General features: G+C 44.9%; 1 protein-coding gene across 2 annotated transcripts in view; it reads left to right on the forward strand.

The window, feature by feature from the left end:
• Positions 1–225: 225 nt before the first annotated feature.
• The window catches only part of HIRA (histone cell cycle regulator), a 49,897-nt gene continuing 28,880 nt past the window's right edge, over positions 226–21,242 (forward strand). Inside the window, exons 1-15 of one of the 2 annotated variants that reach the window (XM_077293415.1) lie at positions 226–681; positions 1,060–1,122; positions 2,615–2,725; positions 2,872–2,962; positions 4,697–4,791; positions 4,880–4,975; positions 5,079–5,239; positions 5,319–5,486; positions 5,828–5,941; positions 6,839–6,909; positions 15,355–15,460; positions 15,765–15,980; positions 19,274–19,359; positions 19,478–19,666; positions 20,953–21,111. In XM_077293415.1, coding sequence (XP_077149530.1) covers positions 645–681; positions 1,060–1,122; positions 2,615–2,725; positions 2,872–2,962; positions 4,697–4,791; positions 4,880–4,975; positions 5,079–5,239; positions 5,319–5,486; positions 5,828–5,941; positions 6,839–6,909; positions 15,355–15,460; positions 15,765–15,980; positions 19,274–19,359; positions 19,478–19,666; positions 20,953–21,111 — 1,763 coding nt within the window. In that variant the 5' untranslated portion in view covers positions 226–644. Of the gene's footprint in view, positions 682–1,059; positions 1,123–2,614; positions 2,756–2,871; positions 2,963–4,696; positions 4,792–4,879; positions 4,976–5,078; positions 5,240–5,318; positions 5,487–5,827; positions 5,942–6,838; positions 6,910–15,354; positions 15,461–15,764; positions 15,981–19,273; positions 19,360–19,477; positions 19,667–20,952; positions 21,112–21,242 lie in introns of both variants that reach the window. The other variant, XM_077293416.1, reaches the window with a different exon arrangement.

The raw sequence follows: 21,242 nt of genomic DNA on the forward strand, positions 1-21,242 counted from the left end.
TGGTTTGCGCCTCCGTACGCTCCTGACAGAAGACCTCACAATATTTTGGGGACCAGTCTTACACTGTGGCCCTCACACCCCTGCTTAGTGGATAAAGCTCGCCTGGAAGGGACAAGCTATTTACTGCACAGGTTCATTTGGTGCCTGTGTGCAGCCATTTTGGGCTGGGGAGTGACTGAACACTGAGTATCTCCACATTAATGACAAGAAGTCCAGAAAATGTCTGCCCCGTGCTACTGTCACACAGCCATGCTACACGTGTGTGATGGAGGCAGCTCCTGCTACGGCAGTCACTGATGGAAGTAGCAGCTGCCCCCTAGCCCGTCACAAAGACCCTCCTCACAGGCTGAGGTGTGAGCAGGCTCCCGGGGGGCTCTGAATGCCACCAGTGTCGTCGCGTGTCACACCAGGCGTCCGTCCCTCCCTCCGCTACACTGTTGTTAGCGAGGAACGCCTGCTTCCAGGTCTATGTTTCCAGTAGGACATTTTTAAACCTTACTTCCCGCGGGCTTCCGGTCTTGGTGCGGGTGCCGGAGCGGGATGGAGCGGCGCTGAGAGGCGGCTCCGAGAAGCCTGCACAGGGGAAAGCTCCGGTGCTCAATGGGCGGCCGGAGCTGACACCCTGCTCCGGGCACAGCGGGACGATGAAGCTTCTGAAACCCACCTGGGTTAATCACAATGGTGAGGGAGGAGCAGGCGGGGGAGACTGGCCCCCAGGGGCCACACAAGTTGCACAGGTCGCCGAATTCTGCGCAACTTTGAACGGTCATGAGTTTGCATGGGGATGAGCGTGTTGTGTCCATGTGTGCCTGCCATAGACGGCGATGGGCGAGGTCCCTGGCGGTGCCAGGAGGAGCAGTAGCCCGCAGCTGTGACCAGCGCCCCCCGGGCTCCGCACCAGCCGCAGAGGAGCTGCTCCCTGGGGGCAGGGTCTGTCACCTGCACAGCTGGCACGGGGCCCCTGGGGCAGAGCTCCGCTGCCACAGTCACACACATTGTGCCTTACTGATATCTTGCCTAGCTTCTCTGAGAATTAAACCAAACTATCTCTCGTTTTAGGAAAACCAATATTTTCCGTGGACATACACCCCGATGGCACAAAATTTGCGACAGGAGGACAAGGTGTGTTTTGGGCTCATGGTGGATTGTGCCGGTCTTGTTATACGTATGTGCCTGTCTCGTGTGCGGTTGTGGCCGTACCTTGTAATGTAGCTGACAGCTAGGATGCACTTAAGATGCAGCTCGGGCCTCATTCAGAGGGTAGCTTTTAATTTGGGGGAGGATGTGGCATGACAAAACATGGATCACTGTTCAGTGGTGAGCTAGATCTGATTTTCATCCATTATTGGTCATTAGTGTCTAAGGGCTCTCTCACGTTCGTATATCCTCTCTTGTGGAGAATCGCGCCGATTATGCTAATGACAGTCGGCTCAGACTGTCACAGTTTGATCTGAGCGTCACTTGCTGGGATCCAATTCTTGAGGGAATGGCAGCACAGGTGCGGAGAAGACTGGATACATAATTCCTCTGTGTTCTCCATTGACTCTGTGCGAGTACATCAGACTGCACTTGGATGACATCCGAGTTTGATCAGGGTGTCGGCTACGTGTAATTTGATTCTCGGATGAGAGAATCGTAGCACAGATGAGGAGAAGATGGACAACAAAATTTCTTCATCTCCTCCATTGTGTGGATATGCAGAAATTGGACTGCACACAGAGGTCATCCGAGTGCAGTTCGATGTTTTCCACACACCCATAGACTTAAGTGGGTGAGTGCCATCCGATTTGTGCTGCAATTTTTTTCTCATGCTGAATCGGTGTAAGAATAAAATCGCCGATCAGCACTGCCCCATGGTATAACATTGGTCCGATTGACATGTGATAAAACACAGGATAGCACTCGTCCCATGTATACGCTGGTGTGAGCGAGCCCCAAAAAGCAGCGGAATGTTTTCACATAATCATAGCAATGTACAAACGACTGGCTGTGCATACGTGCAGTCTGTTTTAACGACTTCAGGCTTCCAAAGCAGTTAAAAGACGTGACCTGAGCATTGTTCTGGCGGCTTGCATTTGGATGCCACTCATGATTAATACACACAATTAAAAAACTACATCTGTGGCAAAGTTGCTGCAAAACACATAAAGAAAGAAGTTTCAGGAAAAACACGCAGTGTTTTCTGGAGCGTCTTTTGCAGGAAGAAGTCAGTAGTACGCCGGTGTCTAAAAGCCATCATGTGCACTTAGCCTTCTTATGTGGTATTGGTGGGATGTTGGGGGCAGGAGTAAACGGCGACCCTGGTTGTGTGGCATGGAGTCTGTTGTGTCACATTGCAACATCACGTCTAAGGACTGTCAGCTCTCAAACCCAATAAATTCACAAACAAATCTAATTTTAGATGTTTTCTCACATGTAGCTTTGCCTAGAGCAACCTGTTTGCTGGTTAATGGGGTTGTTTTTTTTTTTTTTTTTATCTGTAGCTAAATTGCAGCTCCTAAATTTTTACGCTACAGCATCGCATGGACACGTTTGGTTTATTACTTGGTTTTGTGGCGTGTCTAGCATAATTGTAATTTACAGACTCAGTTGTTTGTTGATTGTTATTTCCCAGGGCAAGATTCTGGAAAGGTTGTCATATGGAATATGCCACCTGTTGTTAAGGAAGAAGATGAGAAGAATGAAAGTATCCCCAAGATGCTGTGCCAGATGGACAACCACTTAGGTACCAGAGTACATAGCAAATAACTGCTTGGTGGGTTCACATTTCTTGTGATGTGAAAGAACTTAGGAATGGAAGACCAGCCAGCTTGTTGTCCCTGTCATGTTGTCACTACGGAACTGAATAAAACTCTACACTCTTTGTTTCAGCCTGTGTGAACTGTGTGCGATGGTCCAACAGTGGAGCTTATTTAGCATCTGGAGGAGATGACAAGCTCATCATGGTGTGGAAGAAATCTGGGTGAGGACAACTGTCCACACTGCGTCTTGGCTTCTTTTGGACTGAATTTGTTATAGGGATTTTCCACTACTAGGACATAAAAATGTTTGGATCCCATAAAATAATAAAGTCTATACTCGCCTCCCGTGCTGGCGCTGTTCCCGCGGTGTCTGCACTCAATATCCCCATGGCTTGCGTCCGGCTGTTGTGACGTCGGTGCCCAATCAGTGCTGGTGTCACTGTCCCCACCTTCAGACATATTGAACATGAAGAGGAAGTCCGGGCAGCAGCTGATCTTTGACTTCCTCTTTGTGTTAATTTCGACAGGAGCTGATTGGGCGCCATTTTCACATGTCGCAACAACTGCATCGGAGCCCTGAGAGAGCGACTGCTGAAATGGCGCCAGCACAGGAGATGATTATAAACTTTATTATCTTATTGGGGCCAAGCGAGGGGTATGAGAAGTTGTACAAGAAGTGGACAACTTCTGTAGCTTACAGTTAGCCGCACCAAAATACTTACACTTTTAGACGCAAGCACCCCGCTGTGGCACGTGTAGTTGACGCCGTGTCTCACGATGCCGGAGGAGGGAGAGGTACCCGAGCTAGGAAGTTACAGAAACGCTTAGCTACCTTCCATACTTGCGGACATATAACAAAAACAATCTTGCGACTAATTAAAGCATTTTCAACTTAATTCACGGGTCTGTTCCGTATATGCAGATGGCAGAAACTGCTCTTCACCCGTCACATTTCTCTGAAACATTTTCTACTGTATTCCAGAGTAAAACATAGTGCATTCCTTATAGTGAGCCTGTCTGTATTTCATGTTGCTGTGTTTAAGTATGACGGCAGGATTCTGCTGACAGGTTCATGTTAAGTTGTCTAAATGGTCTACAGGTTCACAGATACATTACTAAAGATCCATCTCCTACAGCAAATATTTTAGTGAGAATTTAACTGTTTATTTTTGTTTAACATTTATTGAACTGAAAGTTATATATGTTGAAATATAATGTTTACACACTCATTATGCATACACCCATCTCACCCAGCCTGCATAACCACTACCTGCTAGATAAGAATTCTGACTACTAGTATTACATTATCGAGAATTTTCATCACTGGCGTTAATATGCATCTTGCCAAAATTTGGAAAAATTCCCAATAGCCTTTATAAAGATGATGGATTTCTTGGATGAAAACCTGAATGTTGGCATGTTTTATTTTAAAGCACCTTTAAAGGGGTTGTCCGGCCTTGGGCTACAAGACTGCAGTCACTCTGTGACTGCAAACTTGTGAAAACATCAAATTGCGTGCATTGTGAGAATTTTCCAGTGCCAGATGTGTGACCGTAAGTATGTGATTTGCATATTTGGTCACATGCCGACTAGATTTTCGCAGCATCACTCAATGCAAGAGTATTGGGTGAGGCCGAACACAAACTAGTTGGAATTATTGCATTTTGCATACTTGCAGTCACATGGCCGCCCGCTCTCAGCGCCGGCATCGGAGAGTGGTCAAATTCAAAATGAATTCACAAGTCTGCAGTCTCAGAGTGACTGCAGACTTGTAACCTAACGCCGGACAACACCTTTAACTCCTGGGAACTGTACATATGAAAAGATTTTCTGTACATAACCAGGAATCCATAACATTAGTTAGAAAACCATTCCGTAGGCCCATGTGTGCAATGGTTTCCAATCTACAAGACTGTTATCTTCTGCCTTATCCTTAATGTTGTTCTGTATTTCAGATACATCGGACCCAGTACTGTCTTTGGCTCCAGTAGCAAATTGGCAAATGTAGAACAGTGGCGTTGCCTCTCCATTCTCAGGAATCATTCAGGAGGTAAGTAACAATGTGCGTTGCTTTTAGTATTGTTGTGTAAACTGCATAGTGTTTGATACATTTTGTATTGTCTTTCAACACCTTTCAGATGTAATGGATGTCGCATGGTCTCCACATGATGCATGGCTGGCTTCCTGCAGTGTTGATAACACCATCGTTATATGGAATGCCTTCAAATTTCCTGGTAGGTCGGCTAAATGTATATGACTTCAAAATATAATTATTTTATCAATAATTATGATAGTTTAACGTTTTGAAAAATGGTAATATTTGACATAATCTTACAGAGATTATAGCCACATTGAGAGGTCATTCGGGACTTGTTAAAGGACTGACATGGGACCCTGTGGGAAAATATATAGCTTCTCAAGCTGATGACCATAGCCTAAAAGTCTGGAGAACCATGGATTGGCAGCTAGAAACTAGTATCACAAAACCATTTGATGAGGTACCGGCTATATAGTGATCCCAGCATCCCAAAATTGTAGATAAACTCTTGCTTAACACAGTCTTACACTTTACTCTAGTGTGGAGGAACTACCCATGTCTTACGTCTTAGTTGGTCTCCTGATGGACATTACCTTGTATCTGCTCATGCAATGAACAACTCTGGTCCTACAGCACAGATTATTGAGCGTGATGGTTGGAAAACGAACATGGACTTTGTAGGTCATCGAAAAGCTGTCACAGTGGTGGTAGGAATCCTCTTTTGTGTTCTTTTATAGGAAACATGATTGTTTTTCTCATTGCAATGCAATTTGAATCAAATCATCAAACTCAGTTGTCATTTTTAAAGCTTAAATATCAATTTCAGCTAATGTCTCACCACCTTGTGCCCAGATCTTGATGCTGCTAACATTTTCTCTTTAAATGTATTGTTGTCACGTGGACCTTTTGGCGTCTCCAAACAGCCAAATACAATAATATAATTCCTACTTGGTGTGAATAGTGTTTTTTTTTTTTTTTTGTACATGAATATAAAGTGTTTTAAATCCAGGATACAGCATTGAAATAATGTTGCATTTTCTTCAAACAGAAATTCAATCCAAAAATCTTTAAGAAGAAACAAAAAAATGGAAGCTCAAGCAAAGCTGGCTGTCCATACTGCTGCTGTGCAGTGGGGAGCAAGGACCGCTCACTGTCTGTGTGGGTGAGGCAATCTATCCTTTTGTTTCCAGAAATATTTAGTGTAGTTGCAGTTAAGACATTAGGTGTTTTGACTGTAGTTTTTTTTTTTTTTCTTCTCCTAAATTCTTAGATTAACTTTCACTGTAGAAGGGAAAACTGCAGCTCTCCATGAGCTTACACTTGTTGTGTTTTGTGTGGGATAAACCGTAAAAGGGATGAAACGTATGACTAAGGGTATGTTCCCACGGTCAGTAAACGCTACTGGTTGGACGCTACGTACAGGGTCCAGATGTTACAGCATAATGGATGGAATTTCTAGAAATCTCTCCATTGTGTGTGCTCAGACGCCTCCGGCTTCCCTGTGGAGACGGACATGCGGCGCGTCTTTCCAGACCGCAGCATGTCTATTTATCTTGCGGAGACACTCAGTCTCTGCAAGATAAATATCACCAGTCCAATGTATTGGGCACGGTGAATCCGCACGGTTCAATGAACAAGTGCGGAATCACCTGCATTCAAAAGCTGACAGCGCTTTGGACGGAGTGGACATGTGCTGCATCCAAAGTGCTGCCTAATACTGACCGTGGGGACGTAGCCTAATCACAATACAAACACATAATTTCCTGATCAATTCAGAATCATTGCACATCATTTTGCATCCTGCTGATTCATCACAGTAATCTGAAACCTATTCAGAGTGGATTGCAGTTTGTGATCCTGGCTTAGATGTTTAGACTGTTGCTATTCTTAAATTTCTGATTTACAGCACTTTATTTTCTTTAAGCTCCACTAAGGTAGTAGAATTAATTTTTCCTCAAAACAAAAATCAAATTGTATAGATTTCAGACACATAATATTTGTGTTATTAATCTGCATAGCACATTCATATGGGCATTTTTAATTTCTCTCTTTGTTGTAGCTCACTTGCCTTAAGAGACCTTTGGTGGTAATCCACGACCTGTTTGACAAGTCTATAATGGACATCTCATGGTAATTAATATATATGAAACCTCTATTCCTATTATTGTTTTTTTAACTGAATTTGCTAACTAGTCCCGATGTGTAATATATGTATACACACACACACTACTTTAAGTTCATAGTAATTCTATATACACTGCTCAAAATAATAAAGGGAATACTTAAACAACAGAATATAACTCCAAGTAAATCAAACTTCTGTGAAATCAAACTGTCCACTTAGGAAGCAACACTGTTTGACAATCAATTTCACATGCTGTTGTGCAAATAGAATAGACAACAGATGGAAATTATTGTCAATTATCAAAACACACTCAATAAAGGAGTGGTTCTGCAGGTGGGGACCACAGACCACATCTCAGTACCAATGCTTTCTGGCTGATGTTTTGGTCAGTTTTGAATGTTGGTTGTGCTTTCACACTCGTGGTAGCATGAGACGGACTCTACAACCCACACAAGTGGCTCAGGTAGGGCAGATCATTCAGGATGGCACATCAATGCGAGCTATGGCAAGAAGGTTTGCTGTGTCTGTCAGCGTAGGGTCCAGAGGCTGGAGGCGCTAGTAGGAGACAGGCCAGTACACCAGGAGACGTGGAGGGGGCAATAGGAGGGCAACAACCCAGCAGCAGGGCCACTACCTCAGCCTTTGAGCAAGGAGGAGCACTGCCAGAGCCCTGCAAAATGACCTCCAGCAGGCCACAAATGTGCATGTGTCTGCACAAACTGTTAGAAACCGACAACATGAGGATGGTCTGAGTGCCCGACATCCACAGATGGGGGTTGTGCTCACAGCCTAACACCGTGCTGGACGATTGGCGTTTGCCACAGAACACCAGGATTGGCAAGTTCGCCACTGGCGCCCTGTGCTCTTCACAGATGAAAGCAGGTTCACACTGAGCACATGTGACAGACGTGACAGAGCCTGGAGACGCCGTGGAGAGCAATCTGCTGCCTGCAATATCCTTCAGCATGACCGGTTTGGCAGTGGGTCAGTAATGGTGTGTGGTGGCATTTCTATGGAGGGCCGCAAGGCCCTCCATGTGCCCGCTAGGAGGTAGCCTGACTGCCATTAGGTACCGAGATGAGATCCTCGGACCCCTTGTGAGACCATATTCTGGTGCGGTTGGCCCTGGGTTCCTCCTAATGCAGGACAATGCCAGACCTCAAGTGGCTGGAGTGTGTCAGCAGTTCCTGCAAGATGAAGGCATTGAAGCTATGGACTGGCCCGCCCTTTCCCCAGACCTGAATCCGATTGAACACATATGGGACATCATGTCTCGCACCATCCACCAACGTCACGTTGCACCACAGACTGTCCAGGAGTTGGTGGATGCTTTAGTCCAGGTCTGGGAGGAGATCGCTCAGGAGACCATCAGCCGCCTGATCAGGAGCATGCCCAGGCGTTATAGGGAGGTCATACAGGCACATGGAGGCAGCACACACATAACTGAACATCATTTCCTTGTCTTGTGGCATTTCCACTGAAATTGGATCAACCTGTAATTTGATTTTCCACTTTGATTTTGAGTATCATTCCAAATCCAGACCTCCATGGGATATTAATTTTGACTTACATTGATCATTGTTATGTTTTATTGCTCTCAACACATTCCACCATGTAATGAATAAAGATTTGCATCTAGTATGTGGTATTTTAGGGTTCCCTTTTTTTGAGCAGTGTAATATGTAATATATAATGTGTGTGTGTGTGTATGTGTATATATATATATATATATATATATATATATATATATATGTGTGTGTGTGTGTGTTTGTATAGTATGTATGTATTATTATTATTATTATATTATGTATGTGTGTGTGCAATATATACAGTGGCATGTAGAAGTTTGGGCACCCCTGGACAAAATTACTTATTGTGAACAGTTAAGCAAGTTGACAATTAAATTATTTCTAAAAAAGCCTAAAGTTTAAGATGACACATTTACTTCCTACTTAGACCCCCCCCAAATTATCTCTCTCTCAAAAAGAAAAATGGGCCGATGAAAACGTTTACATAATTAGCAACTAGTAGCACCCCCTTTTGCAAGTATCACCGCTTTTAAACGCATTTTGTAGTTGGACAAGAATCTGTCAATTCTTGTTTGAGGGATTTTTATCCAATCTTCCTTGGATTCTTCCAGTTATGTGAGGTTCTTGGGTCGTTTTGCATGCACTGCTATTTGGGGTCTAACCACAGATTTTCAGTGATGTTCAGATCAGGGGACTGTTGAAGCCATTTGCAAAACCTTCAGCTTGCGCCTTTTGAGGTAGTCTATTGTGGATTTTGACATTTGTTTAGGATCATTAGCCATTAATTATCCATCATCCATTTGTAGAAGCCATCCTCTTTTCAGCTTCAGATTTTTTACAGATGGTGTTTCGTTACCATCGAGAATTTGTTGAAATGTAATTGAATCCATTCTTCCCTCTACCCGTGAAATGTTCCCCATGCCATTGGCTACAACACAACCAGAAAGCATGATTGATCCACCTCCATGCTTAATGGTTGGCAAGACGTTCTTTTCCTGAAATTCTGTGCCCTTTTTTCTCTACTCACATACCTTTGATCATTTTTGCCAAAGAGTTCTATTTCAACCTCATCGGTCCACTGGACTTGTTTCCAAAATACATCAGGCTTGTTTAGATGTTCTTTTGCATAATTGTGACAGTGAATTTTATGGTGAGTACGCAGGAGAGGTTTTATTGTGATGACTCTAACATGAAAGCCATACTTGTGCATGTGTCTCTGAACAATAGAACAATGTACCACAACTCCAGAGTCTGTTAAATCTTTCTGAAGGTCTTTTGACCGTCAGAAGGAGGCAAATGTGCTCTGACTTTGCTTTTTTTTCTTTATTTTACATCTTTTTTGTCAATTACAGAGGAGCGACGGATCCCTTAAGGGCTCTGTTCTCTCAAAACCTACAACAGGCGGTAACACGGAGTGTCTCCTCCACGTACCCCCTTCTGAACCTTTTTTATGGGCATGTCTGATCTTCCAGGGCAACGGATCCCTTCAGGGTACCGCTCTCCGTTCACCACCAACAGATGGGAATATGGAGTGTCGCCTCCACGTGCACCCAGGCGCATCACGCCTTCTGCGCCGGACCAACAGCCCTGACCCATCCTCGGGGAGTGAACCCCTTAGATGTCCAGAGGCATTTACCGTGTCCGTGCGGCTCCCTCCCCATCACCCCTGATGAACAGCGGCGATGACAGAAAGGTGAACAGTCCTTCTCCCCTCCTCTGACCCGGAGTGGGTAGATGGAAGGCCCCTCCCCATCCATGCTGAAGCCCAGTCATCCACGGCAGCTCCATGCCGGCACGTGCACCGCAGGTAAGCGAATCCTGGTTGGCGGTGAGCTCCTGCAGCAGGATTCTCAGCGCTCCCCCACGCCAAGTAGGTCCCGATGGCGTTTTAAAGGGGCACAACGGACCTGCAGAACTCGCGGGCAACAGGACCTGAGTAAGAGCTCTGACCCTGCAGTAGACACATCAGCTCACATTGGCCCTTTCCTGCAGTTCCTCTGGACTACACTCCCTATTGGAAGATATTAGCAGAATAAGGAGTCAAGGGGCATACCGTGGTACATTATGTCACTCCCTATGACATCTAAATAGAGTAACAAGGTACATACGGTGTACTTCACCTCATGTACAACCTGCCAGACTTTGTTACCGCAGGGACATAGTATCCCACTCTGCATGGACTGTGATCCCGAATGCGCTCAGGAGCCCTCCGCCGCTACCGAACCAAGTGTAAATAGCCCCCCTGAGCGGGCTTCGTCGCTGTCGCAGTCCATGTCGTCACTGGCCAAAGTGATAGAGGGGACTATCGGCCGAGGCCTTTGCCAGCCTGTCTCGGAGGATTCTTACACCTCAGATTACAAACCGACAACAGGCGGGAATGCAGAGTATCTCCTCCACATACCCCTTCGTGCATCGTTTTTGTGATGGGCATGTCCGTTGTCACGGGAAGCCTAGGTGGGCAAGAGCTAATAACCCGTGCCCCTGCAATTTCCCTCAGACTAGGGAAATCCTGACTGACCCTCTCCTAGAGTTTACACTGATGGTGTGCATGTCTAGGCCTCCACCCTCACCCTATCTCCTGTTTCAACCCTAGGCTGAAACCACCACCCAGTGAAGAGATCATACACCAAAACCCACAGTTAGCACAGACAAGGATAACTGAAAATATGAACCAAGCCGCAGTCACTCAGGAATACACAATAAGTGCACAGGGCAAAACAAATACAAATATAGGAAGGAGTAAATAAGACAAAGGGAAATACACCACCAGATACGATACTCCAACTCCTAGCTCACCACTCCAGACCGAGATAACCAAGCACTAGACAAGCTATAATCGGCGACGCCCAATGTTCAGAAGAACTATTTAAAGGCCGTGGGCTTGGCCCAGCTTCCAATCCGAGCACCAGCTAAATTAACCCCGGACCAGCTAGACAAAATCTAGCCGACGCCACTGAGCGCATAGTGGACAAAAGCGGAATTACCGCTGTCTGTCGAACGCCCTAGAATGAACAGCGTCCGACATGACATTACCCCGCCTTCTACGAGGGACCCCAGGATCCTCACGACTTATAGGACCCGGCTTGTCCGGATGGCGGCGGTGAAACATACTGACCAGCCGATCCGCATGAATGTCCGAGGCTGGTACCCAGGACCTCTCCTCAGGCCCATAACCACGCCAGTGTACCAAGTACTGTAAAGTGCGACGCACTACACGAGAGTCAACCACCTTGGAGACTTCAAATTCCAAATTACCATCCACCAAGACTGGAGAAGGCATTGGTGTCGCGTCCACAAGACCCACCGTCTTTTTTAGCAACGATCTGTGGAACACGTTGTGTATCTTATACACCGTTACACTCCAGACCGAGATAACCAAGCACTAGACAGAAGCTATAATCGGTGACGCCCAATGTTCAGAAGAACTATTTAAAGGCAGTGGGCTTGGCCCAGCTTCCAATCCGAGCACCAGCTAAATTAACCCCTGACCAGCTAGACAAAATCTAGCCGACGCCACTGAGCGCATAGTGGACAAAATCGGAATTACCGCTGTCTGTCGAACGACCTAGAATGAACAGCGTCCGACATGACATTTGTGATATTCCAGGGTGACTGATCCCTTCAGGTTAACGTTCTCCCCACACCAGCAAGCGATGGGAACGTGGAGTGTCACCTCCACGTAGCCCCCTCTGCACCCAGCTTCATCCTGCCCTTTTTCCCTACGCTGGAACAATAGCCCTGATCCATTCTCGGGGAGTTAACCCCTTGGATGTCTAGAGGCATTTACTGTGTCCGTGCGGCCCCATCGCCTCTGATGAACAGTGGCGATGGCAGGAAGACGAACAGTCCTTCTCCCTTAGTCTGACCTCGGAGTGGGTAGATGGAAGGCTAGAAAATAGTTCGCTGGCACAGAGAGCGACCGGACAAATGCTTCACAAGTCAAAGCCTATAGAGGCAAGACTCCTTTCCCTTGATTTTGGAAGGAATGGGAAGTAACCCCTTCGGTGGATCCGCTTTTCTCCCGCTTGGCCTTGAAAACCCTTCTGTCTTTATGAGATGGTTCCTCAATTAAAGACCCCAGGGACCGGCAGATAGAGAACCTGGACCATTTGGTGTTTTGAGATTTTGGGCTCGGCACTCTCGCCCTCTTTTGCCGCGGTGTGAGTTTTTAAAGGTTTGGTATCTTGGGGATACCGTGAGCAGGACCATACAGGACAGTGACCTTTCTCTGGAAGCAGCAGAACTAATCTCAGCCGGTGAATATTGTAATCTCCATGTAGACATGGTTCGTAGTGATGACTGTGCAGGGAGGAAGAGGGGAGAGCATATTTTCGTCGCGCACACTGGAGTTCACAGTGAATTGCTGGCGCCTGTGCAGAAGATCCCTGAATGCAGTGCCCACAAAAGGGAGGATGAGGTATGTATTTCTGAGGGAGTGCGGAGTGCAGGATTTCGGGGGCCGTAACTGATGCTGATGGGAGGGGGTAAATATTAATATGAGGACAGGAGGTAGGGATTTCTTTCAGGCACCGCACGCCCCAAAGCCTGGATGAAATCATTACCATAAAGCAGGGGTGGGGAACCTCAGGCCCCCAGGCCATTTACAGCCCTTGATGACCTTTTATCCGCCCCCTGGGCAGATTCTCATTGACCGCAGTGCTTTGGCAGGGAGCTGTATTTTGATTGCCACCAGCTCATTAATTTCTTCTTGCTCTGTTAGCACACATACGCAGTGTTCACTACTGAACATTGAAGGGCATGCAATGAAAGATTACGTCCTGACACCAGTGCCAGAGTCATGCACTTTGTGGGCGGAGTTTGTACGGCCCCCGAAGGATGGTATAAATATCCAAATGGCCCTTGGCAAAAAAGATTCCCCACCCCTGACATAAAAAAAGAATATACCATTTCTCATCAACAAGACCATTAATATGAGGCAGGGAAATTATGATATGGCCCCCATATAGTCCTTTACTCGGCATCATTGAGTCTGTGTGGGATTACAAAAAGATACAGAAGGATTTGCACAAGGCTACATTTATTGCATTCATCGAAGATGTGTGGTTAGTAGGGATGATCGAATAGCCTTGGATAAGAGCTTATCCGAATATCTATAGCACTTACCGAATAGGTGCCTCGGTAACCTGGAGCGCTTCCGATAATCAGCTGTTTGGCGCCGCAGCTGCATGTGTCGCTGCTGTGTGACAGTCACAATACATGTATGAAGAGCCTCTTGGGCAGCATTTTTCCCATAATTGCCTAAAACGTTTTCCCAGTACTGTATGTTTGTATGTATACTGTATATATTACCCTGTCTAATTGTGTATCTGAAAACTACATCATTCTTTTTTTCATGTGGATTGTCCTCTCATGGTGAACTAATGGGAATTACAAGGGTATACCCTAGTTATTCCTGCGTTTTTGAAACTGCGTTAACTGTACTGCACAAGTTCTTCATTGGGGATAGAAATGTTTATCACTGTTACTGATGATGATTAGACGATACGATACGATACGATACGATACACTTTATTGATCCCGTGGGAAAAGACGGTCTCCTGTCACACAGTTATACCGAAAATGATGACAGTTGAGCCTCGTGATTTTTTTACTTGTAGTCTATTAGCTTATTAATAAGAATATAGATGAGTGGAAATTCACAATGTATTCCCAGAAGGCTAAAATAATACTGTCTAGATTGATAGAGTACCATAGAGGGGGTGAAAGCTGATTTACATGCGAAATTCAAGGTGATTTGTTATCAGAAAAGACATTAGGTGTCCATTTCTGATAGTCACACATGTTAAGTAAGGGTACTGTCACACAGTGGCACTTTTGTCGCTACGACGGTACGATCCGTGACGTTCCAGCGATATCCATACGATATCGCTGTGTCTGACACGCAGCAGCGATCAGGGACCCTGCTGAGAATCGTACGTCGTAGCAGATCGTTTGGAACTTTCTTTTCGTCGCTGGATCTCCCGCTGTCATCGTTGGATCGGTGTGTGTGACACCGATCCAACGATGCGTTCGCTTGTAACCAGGGTAAACATCGGGTTACTAAGCGCAGGGCCGCGCTTAGTAACCCGATGTTTACCCTGGTTACCATCGTAAAAGTAAAAAAACCAAAAAACGTACATACTCACATTCCGGTGTCCGTCAGGTCCCTTGCAGTCTGCTTCCCGCTCTGACTGACTGCCGGCCGGAAAGTAAGAGCAGAGCACAGCGGTGACGTCACCGCTGTGATCTGCTTTCACTTTACGGCGGCACTCAGTCAGAGCGGGAAGCAGACGGCGAGGGACCTGACGGACACCGGAATGTGAGTATGTACTGTTTTTTTGGTTTTTTTTTACTTTTACGATGGTAACCAGGGTAAACATCGGGTTATTAAGCGCGGCCCTGCGCTTAGTAACCCGATGTTTACCCTGGTTACCCGGGGCCTTCGGCATCGTTGGTCGCTGGAGAGCGGTCTGTGTGACAGCTCTCCAGCGACCACACAACGACTTTCCAACGATCATGGCCAGGTCGTATCGCTGGTCGTGATCGTTGGAAAGTTGCAGAGTGTGACAGTACCCTTACTCGATGCCTTCCTGGGTTGCCCTGTTCACAGGCAACAGATTGATTGTTGCTATTGTGCAGACCAGCAATACATTCATCCATACTAGAAACGACTTCTCACTAGTGCTCCATCCTCTTTTAATTAAGGTACTGAGCTGTCACTATGTTGAATAATAAAGAAAAGCCTGAAGTTTTGCCCTTCCAGTTAATATAATCCCAGAAGGGTTCCATTCACATCTCAACCTCTGGAAAACTAGCCAAAGCTTTTATCCTGTAACTCATCTGCTGCTACCAATCTTTACATTTCATCCCCTTCAATATAATATTATAAGTGGCAAAATCCTGTTCTTTGGTTGCTTCTAGGACTCTAAATGGGCTTGGCATATTGGTGTGTTCCATGGATGGATCAGTTGCATACTTAGATTTCTCACAAGATGAGCTGGGTGACCCACTGAGCGAGGAAGAGAAGGTATTAAAATATTCCATGCTACTTATTTCGCAAAGTATTTGGCTACGGTCACACTATCAGTATTTGGTCAGTATTTTACATCAGTATTTGTAAGCCAAAACCAGGAGTGGGTGATAAATGCAGAAGTGGTGACGTGTTTCTATTATAGCTTTCCCCTCTGTTTGTTCCACTCCTGGTTTTGGCTTACAAATACTGATGTAAAATACTGACCACATACTGATAGTGTGACCGTAGCCTTTAGCTGTAACTTGAGTCGATTTGTGTTGTTTTTTTATTTTATTATTGTGCAAAAATATAATTGAAGAATCACATCCACCAAAGCACTTATGGGAAAAGTCTTGCCATTACAACGGAGTCCCAGCTTCCTAATACCATTATTGAAAATCCTGAGATGTTGAAGTTTCAACAAAAGCAACATCCACATTTAGATGGAGAACACGTGGCACCTGTACAGAAAGATATCCCAGCACCAAAAGTGGCTAGCATGGTAAATGGTGAAAGCCTGGAGGACATCAGAAAGGTATGAAATTGCACATGGCAAAAATACAAACAGCATTTCTGTATAGTCTGTTCATTCATTAGTTAACTAGTGTTATCTATATAGTATGTTTTTGTCATAAATTGCTGTAAATGTTACCTGTGTGTGGTTGTAGGAGAAAAATGTAATATTTTTGCACCTCTTGTGTACACTTTATTTCTGATGGTCTTTTAGGAGCATCATTAAAGCGTTTTCTCTCAAGTGACAGGTGTCATTTATTCACCCCAGGGGCCAAACCGAACCATCCATCCTTCCTCATCGCATGACCTCACAAGCATGCGCTGTTCCATCCAAAGTCTATGGGAGTTCAGTGCTCTGCTGTTTCTATCTACCCTATAGACCTTTAAAAGTGCAGCAAGTCGTATGCTTGACCTTTGATTCATTCAAGCTACTCATCGCTAGAGTAATACATTATTGAGGAACTAGTGGTTCGGAAACCTCATTCTAGTGATCTGTGGAGGTCCCAGTGATGGGGTCCCCGGCAATCAGAGATTTTGTCACCTATCCAGTGAATTATGCCCACTTTGGGGAAAACTCCTTCAAACTTCCATCCTCATTTAGCAGACTTTTAAAGGGAATCTTGTCAGCAGGGTTTTGCCATTTAACCCCTTAATGACCAGGGGTATTTTTGCCTTTCCGTTTTTTGCTCCCCTTATTTTTCTGTCCATATGACCAGGTGAGGACTTTTTTTGCGGGAAGAGTTGTACTTTTGAACGTCACCATTGATTTTACCATATCGTGTACTGGAAAGTGGGAAAAAAAATCCAAGTGCGGTGAAATTGCGAAAAAAAAAAAGTGCAATTCCACAATTGTTTTTTGGGGTGTTGGACCTGCCATTATGATTCTCCAGGACATTACGAGTTCATAGATAACAAACATGTCTAGGTTATTTTTTATTTAAGTGGTGAAAAAAAATCGAAAGTTTATAAGAAAAAAAAATAAAGTTTTGCGAGACAAGCAGAGTCTACATTTTTCGGGATCATGGGGATTGGTGAGGGCTAGTGTTGAGCGATACCGTCCGATACTTGAAAGTATCGGTATCGGATAGTATCGGCCGATACCCGAAAAGTATCGGATATCACCGATACCCGATACCAATACAAGTCAATGGGACACCAAGTATCGGAAGGTATCCTGTATGGTTCCCAGGGTCTGAAGGACAGGAAACTCTCCTTCAGGCCCTGGGATCCATATTAATGTGTAAAATAAAGAATAAAAATAAAAAATATTGATATACTCACCTCTCCGACGCAGCCTGGACCTTACCGATGTAACCGGCAGCTTCCGTTCCTAAGAATGAGCGCTTGAAAGACCTTAGATGACGTCGCGGCCTGTGATTGGTCGCGTGGCGGTCACGTACAGGACTAGGTATCAAGTGCACAGCAGTCAAGCTAATCTGTGTAAACCTGCCCCTCACCAATGATTGGCTGCTTGCTGAAATGCACAGTGTACACGAGGAAGCTGCCAGTCAGGTGTGGGCGGGTTTAGATACAGCTTAGTTATGTGACCGCTTCTAAAACACAGAAAACAGGGATTCTATCAAAACTGCACCAAACAGTCCAGTAAGTGACACGTCGCTGGAATCAGGCTCTCTTGTCCTATATTATACTGCTCTCCGATTACATGGCAAAACCTGCTGACGGATTCCATTTAACAAGGGTCTATTATTGATCTACTCACCTTTTACCTTCTGTTGTAGAGATGTGTCAGATTATTATGTATAATTTACAGTCTGTGCAAAAAGAACTAGCCAAACTTGAAAAGTGCTTTATCTCTCAAGGTCCTGGCACCAGTGGTTGCAGATATAGAGACTATATTGACACAAAGTGGCACTGTTTCCTTTCATCATTCCAAAGATTAATTCTGCATTTTAAATAACCCATTGATTGGCATCTCTTTGTCTATCCTAAACCATGCAGTTAGCTATGCTTTCTTTACAGTATCTTTCTAAGGCCATGTTAGGGTACTGTCACACAGTGGCACTTTGATCGCTACGACGGTACGATCTGTGACGTTCCAGCGATATCCATACGATATCGCTGTGTCTGACACGCAGCAGCGATCAGGGACCCTGCTGAGAATCGTACGTCGTAGCAGATCGTTTGGAACTTTATTTCGTCGCTGGATCTCCCGCTGTCATCGCTGGATCGTTGTGTGTGACAGCGATCCAGCGATGCGTTCGCTTGTAACCAGGGTAAACATCGGGTTACTAAGCGCAGGGCCGCGCTTAGTAACCCGATGTTTACCCTGGTTACCAGCGTAAAAGTAAAAAAAAAAAAAAAAAAAAAATGTACATACTCACATTCCGGTGTCCTTCAGATCCCTTGCCGTCTGCTTCCCGCTCTGACTGACTCCCGGCCGTAAGGCAGTACAGAGCACAGCGGTGACGTCACCGCTGTGATCTGCTTTCACTTTACGGCGGCACTCAGTCAGTGCGGGAAGCAGACGGCAGGGGACCTGACGGACACCGGAATGTGAGTATGTTTGTTTTTTACTTTTACGCTGGTAACCACGGTAAACATCGGGTTACTAAGCGCGGCCCTGCGCTTAGTAACCCGATGTTTACCCTGGTTACCCGGGGCCTTCGGCATCGTTGGTCGCTGGAGAGCTGTCTGTGCGGCCACCCAGCTTGTGAATCCCAGCCCAGCCCCGCACTGTGCATAATGCATAACACACTGCGGGGCTGCGATTCTCAAGCTGGGTGGCCGCACAGGCGCAGTCTGCAAGACCGCATGTGAGGTCAGACGGCCAGAGCTCACTGCGCCTGCCCCAGCCAGTACTAAACAGCGCAGGCGCCGGATTTAAGTGGAAAACAGCACGGAGGGGGCGGCGCCCGGCGCCGAAGAAGATTTAAATGACGGCAGTGTGGCGTTTGCAGCAGGGGGGTTAAGACCTGCCTCCAGGGCTAAGGAGAGGTATTTTGGCGAAATTATAAAACGCTTTATTTTGGCTATAACTGCACCACAAACTAAAAGAGCCACCTTGTTAGAATGCAGCATTACTGCTGCACAAGGTGGCTCTTTTAGTTTATAACGGCTGGAGGGGGTGACAGAGTCCCTTTAACTGGTATTGGCATAACAGGTCTGGCTTGACTATAGACAGCCACATATTCATCTCTATACACATTTTAATTTTTTGAATGTTATTTATTTTAGTGGATTAGGCAGCAGATATGACTTTCTGCACGTTTGGATGCTCAAATTATCTGAAAGAAAAACATGTAGCATTTGAGGGTAACAGTTTATGTATTATAACAACAATAATATTTTTAATAGAACCTTTTAAAGAAACAAGTGGAAACAAGGACAGCGGATGGCCGGCGTAGGATCACCCCATTGTGCATTGCCCAGCTGGACACTGGGTTTGTATGACTTGCTACACTTTTTTGTCATATTTAATGCCATAATATAATCCATCACATGTTGTGAAGACCATACAATGTTATAAACACAATTTATTTTGGCTATTGGTATTTGCAGGGACTTTTCTACAGCTTTTTTTAATAGTATTCCTATATCGGGGTCGGTCGCAGGGTCCATGCTGTCATCTCAGAGCAACCAGCAGCTCTTATCTCTGGATTCAAACACCAACAGCTCTTTAGGCACTAAATCCACCCTCGAACCAGTGGGAAATGCGAAACCATCAGAAGAGCCGGCCAACAAAGAGAGGTATAGTGAAATCACCATATATAAACTAACACTGGAATTATGGTTTAACTTCAGATTTTACTGTCTCTTTCACATATTAACTTCTTATTGTCGTACAGTGATTGATCCAATTCTTCTTGTAAATCCATAACTTGCAGAGAAATTTTAATTTGCAGTATATACTGTATGTATAAAATATACATTTTCTCCTTAGCAATGGACTGCCATAGTAATGAAAAATAAGACTGAGCTTTCTGCTTGTTGCTAAGAAGAATTTGTCAAGGCTAAAATATCCAAGCGAAAGGAAAAGTTTTAACATTCATTTACGTTATGCTGATCCACTCCCTTATATTGCACTAGTAGTAGCAGCTCTACTTTCAGTACAGAACAGGTATCTAGGGGATCTCTTCTAGCAGGCCTTTCTTTTGAAGTCTTCTGGTGTCATAGGTTTCCTAAAAACCTGTATAGTATATAATGGGCACTCGTAGAGTTATTTTAGCTTATGACAACATGAAGAAAAACCTAGTGATCTTAATGATAGGTCTGCTTGAAGATGTCAGGCATCTTAGATAGTGATGGGCGCAAGTGCTCCTTACTTGAGTTTACTTACCTAGGGTGCTCGGGTATGCACTAAGTAGCGCGGGTGCACAAGTGACATGTTCAATTTCTCGCAGTTGCATGTTTCGCATGTGTTAGACAGCCGCAAAACATGCAGGGAATGCCTGACAAACTCGGGAAATCCCCGCATGTTTTGTGGCTAACAGACGCAAAACATGCAACCACGGGGACTCGAACTTGTCACTCGAGCACCTGTATTACTCGGTGCATACCCGAGCACTCTAGGCAAACTCGAGTAACAAGCACTTGCTCTCATCATTAATCTTAGGATTTGCATCAAGACTTTCTTAAAAGTGGCCATCTACGTTAGATAAATGTCAGCAAAACCCACTGGGTTCTGTTGACAATCTAATGTGTATGGGAGTGTCCTAATTTTCTCTCAATCTTGCATGTGTATGGGATGGTAAGAAGAAATGGCTACTACGCAAGACTTTTTGGTGCTAATAGTAAAGGATTGTTTTCATTTACTCTGTAGCTTTCGTTTACTATGTTGTTTGTTTTAAATAATTACGTCTGTGTAGATTTTAACAGAATGATAATGTTATTTACAAAACATAAAACAATTGAGTTTTTTTTAATTTCATATATTATTTTTTTCTTGTGGGTAGATTCTAGTCAGAATAGATAACTGTGAAACTGTTTACTGTGAGATCATTACAATTTCCATGTCCTCTAACCATTGAATACAGTGTAAACACCGCTACGGTTACTCCTTCAACACCTACAAGCGTCTCTGCCCAGCCGAAGATTGAGCCCATGAAAGCACTTGATTCTCGATTCACTGAACGATCAAAAGCTACCTCAGGGACAACAGGAATTTCGCATGCAAACCAGATCGCTGCTGATCGGTATGTATAGTAAAGAACCAAAAAAAAAGTGTACCTTTAAAATTTACAGTATCACTTGGGAATGTTAGTTTTTTTTTTTTTTGTTTGTTTTATGCATGATTTGTGAATCTCCTCTGAGTACTTGTGCTACA

The sequence above is a fragment of the Ranitomeya variabilis genome, chromosome 1 (assembly GCF_051348905.1).
Source record: "Ranitomeya variabilis isolate aRanVar5 chromosome 1, aRanVar5.hap1, whole genome shotgun sequence".
NCBI lineage: Eukaryota > Metazoa > Chordata > Amphibia > Anura > Dendrobatidae > Ranitomeya > Ranitomeya variabilis.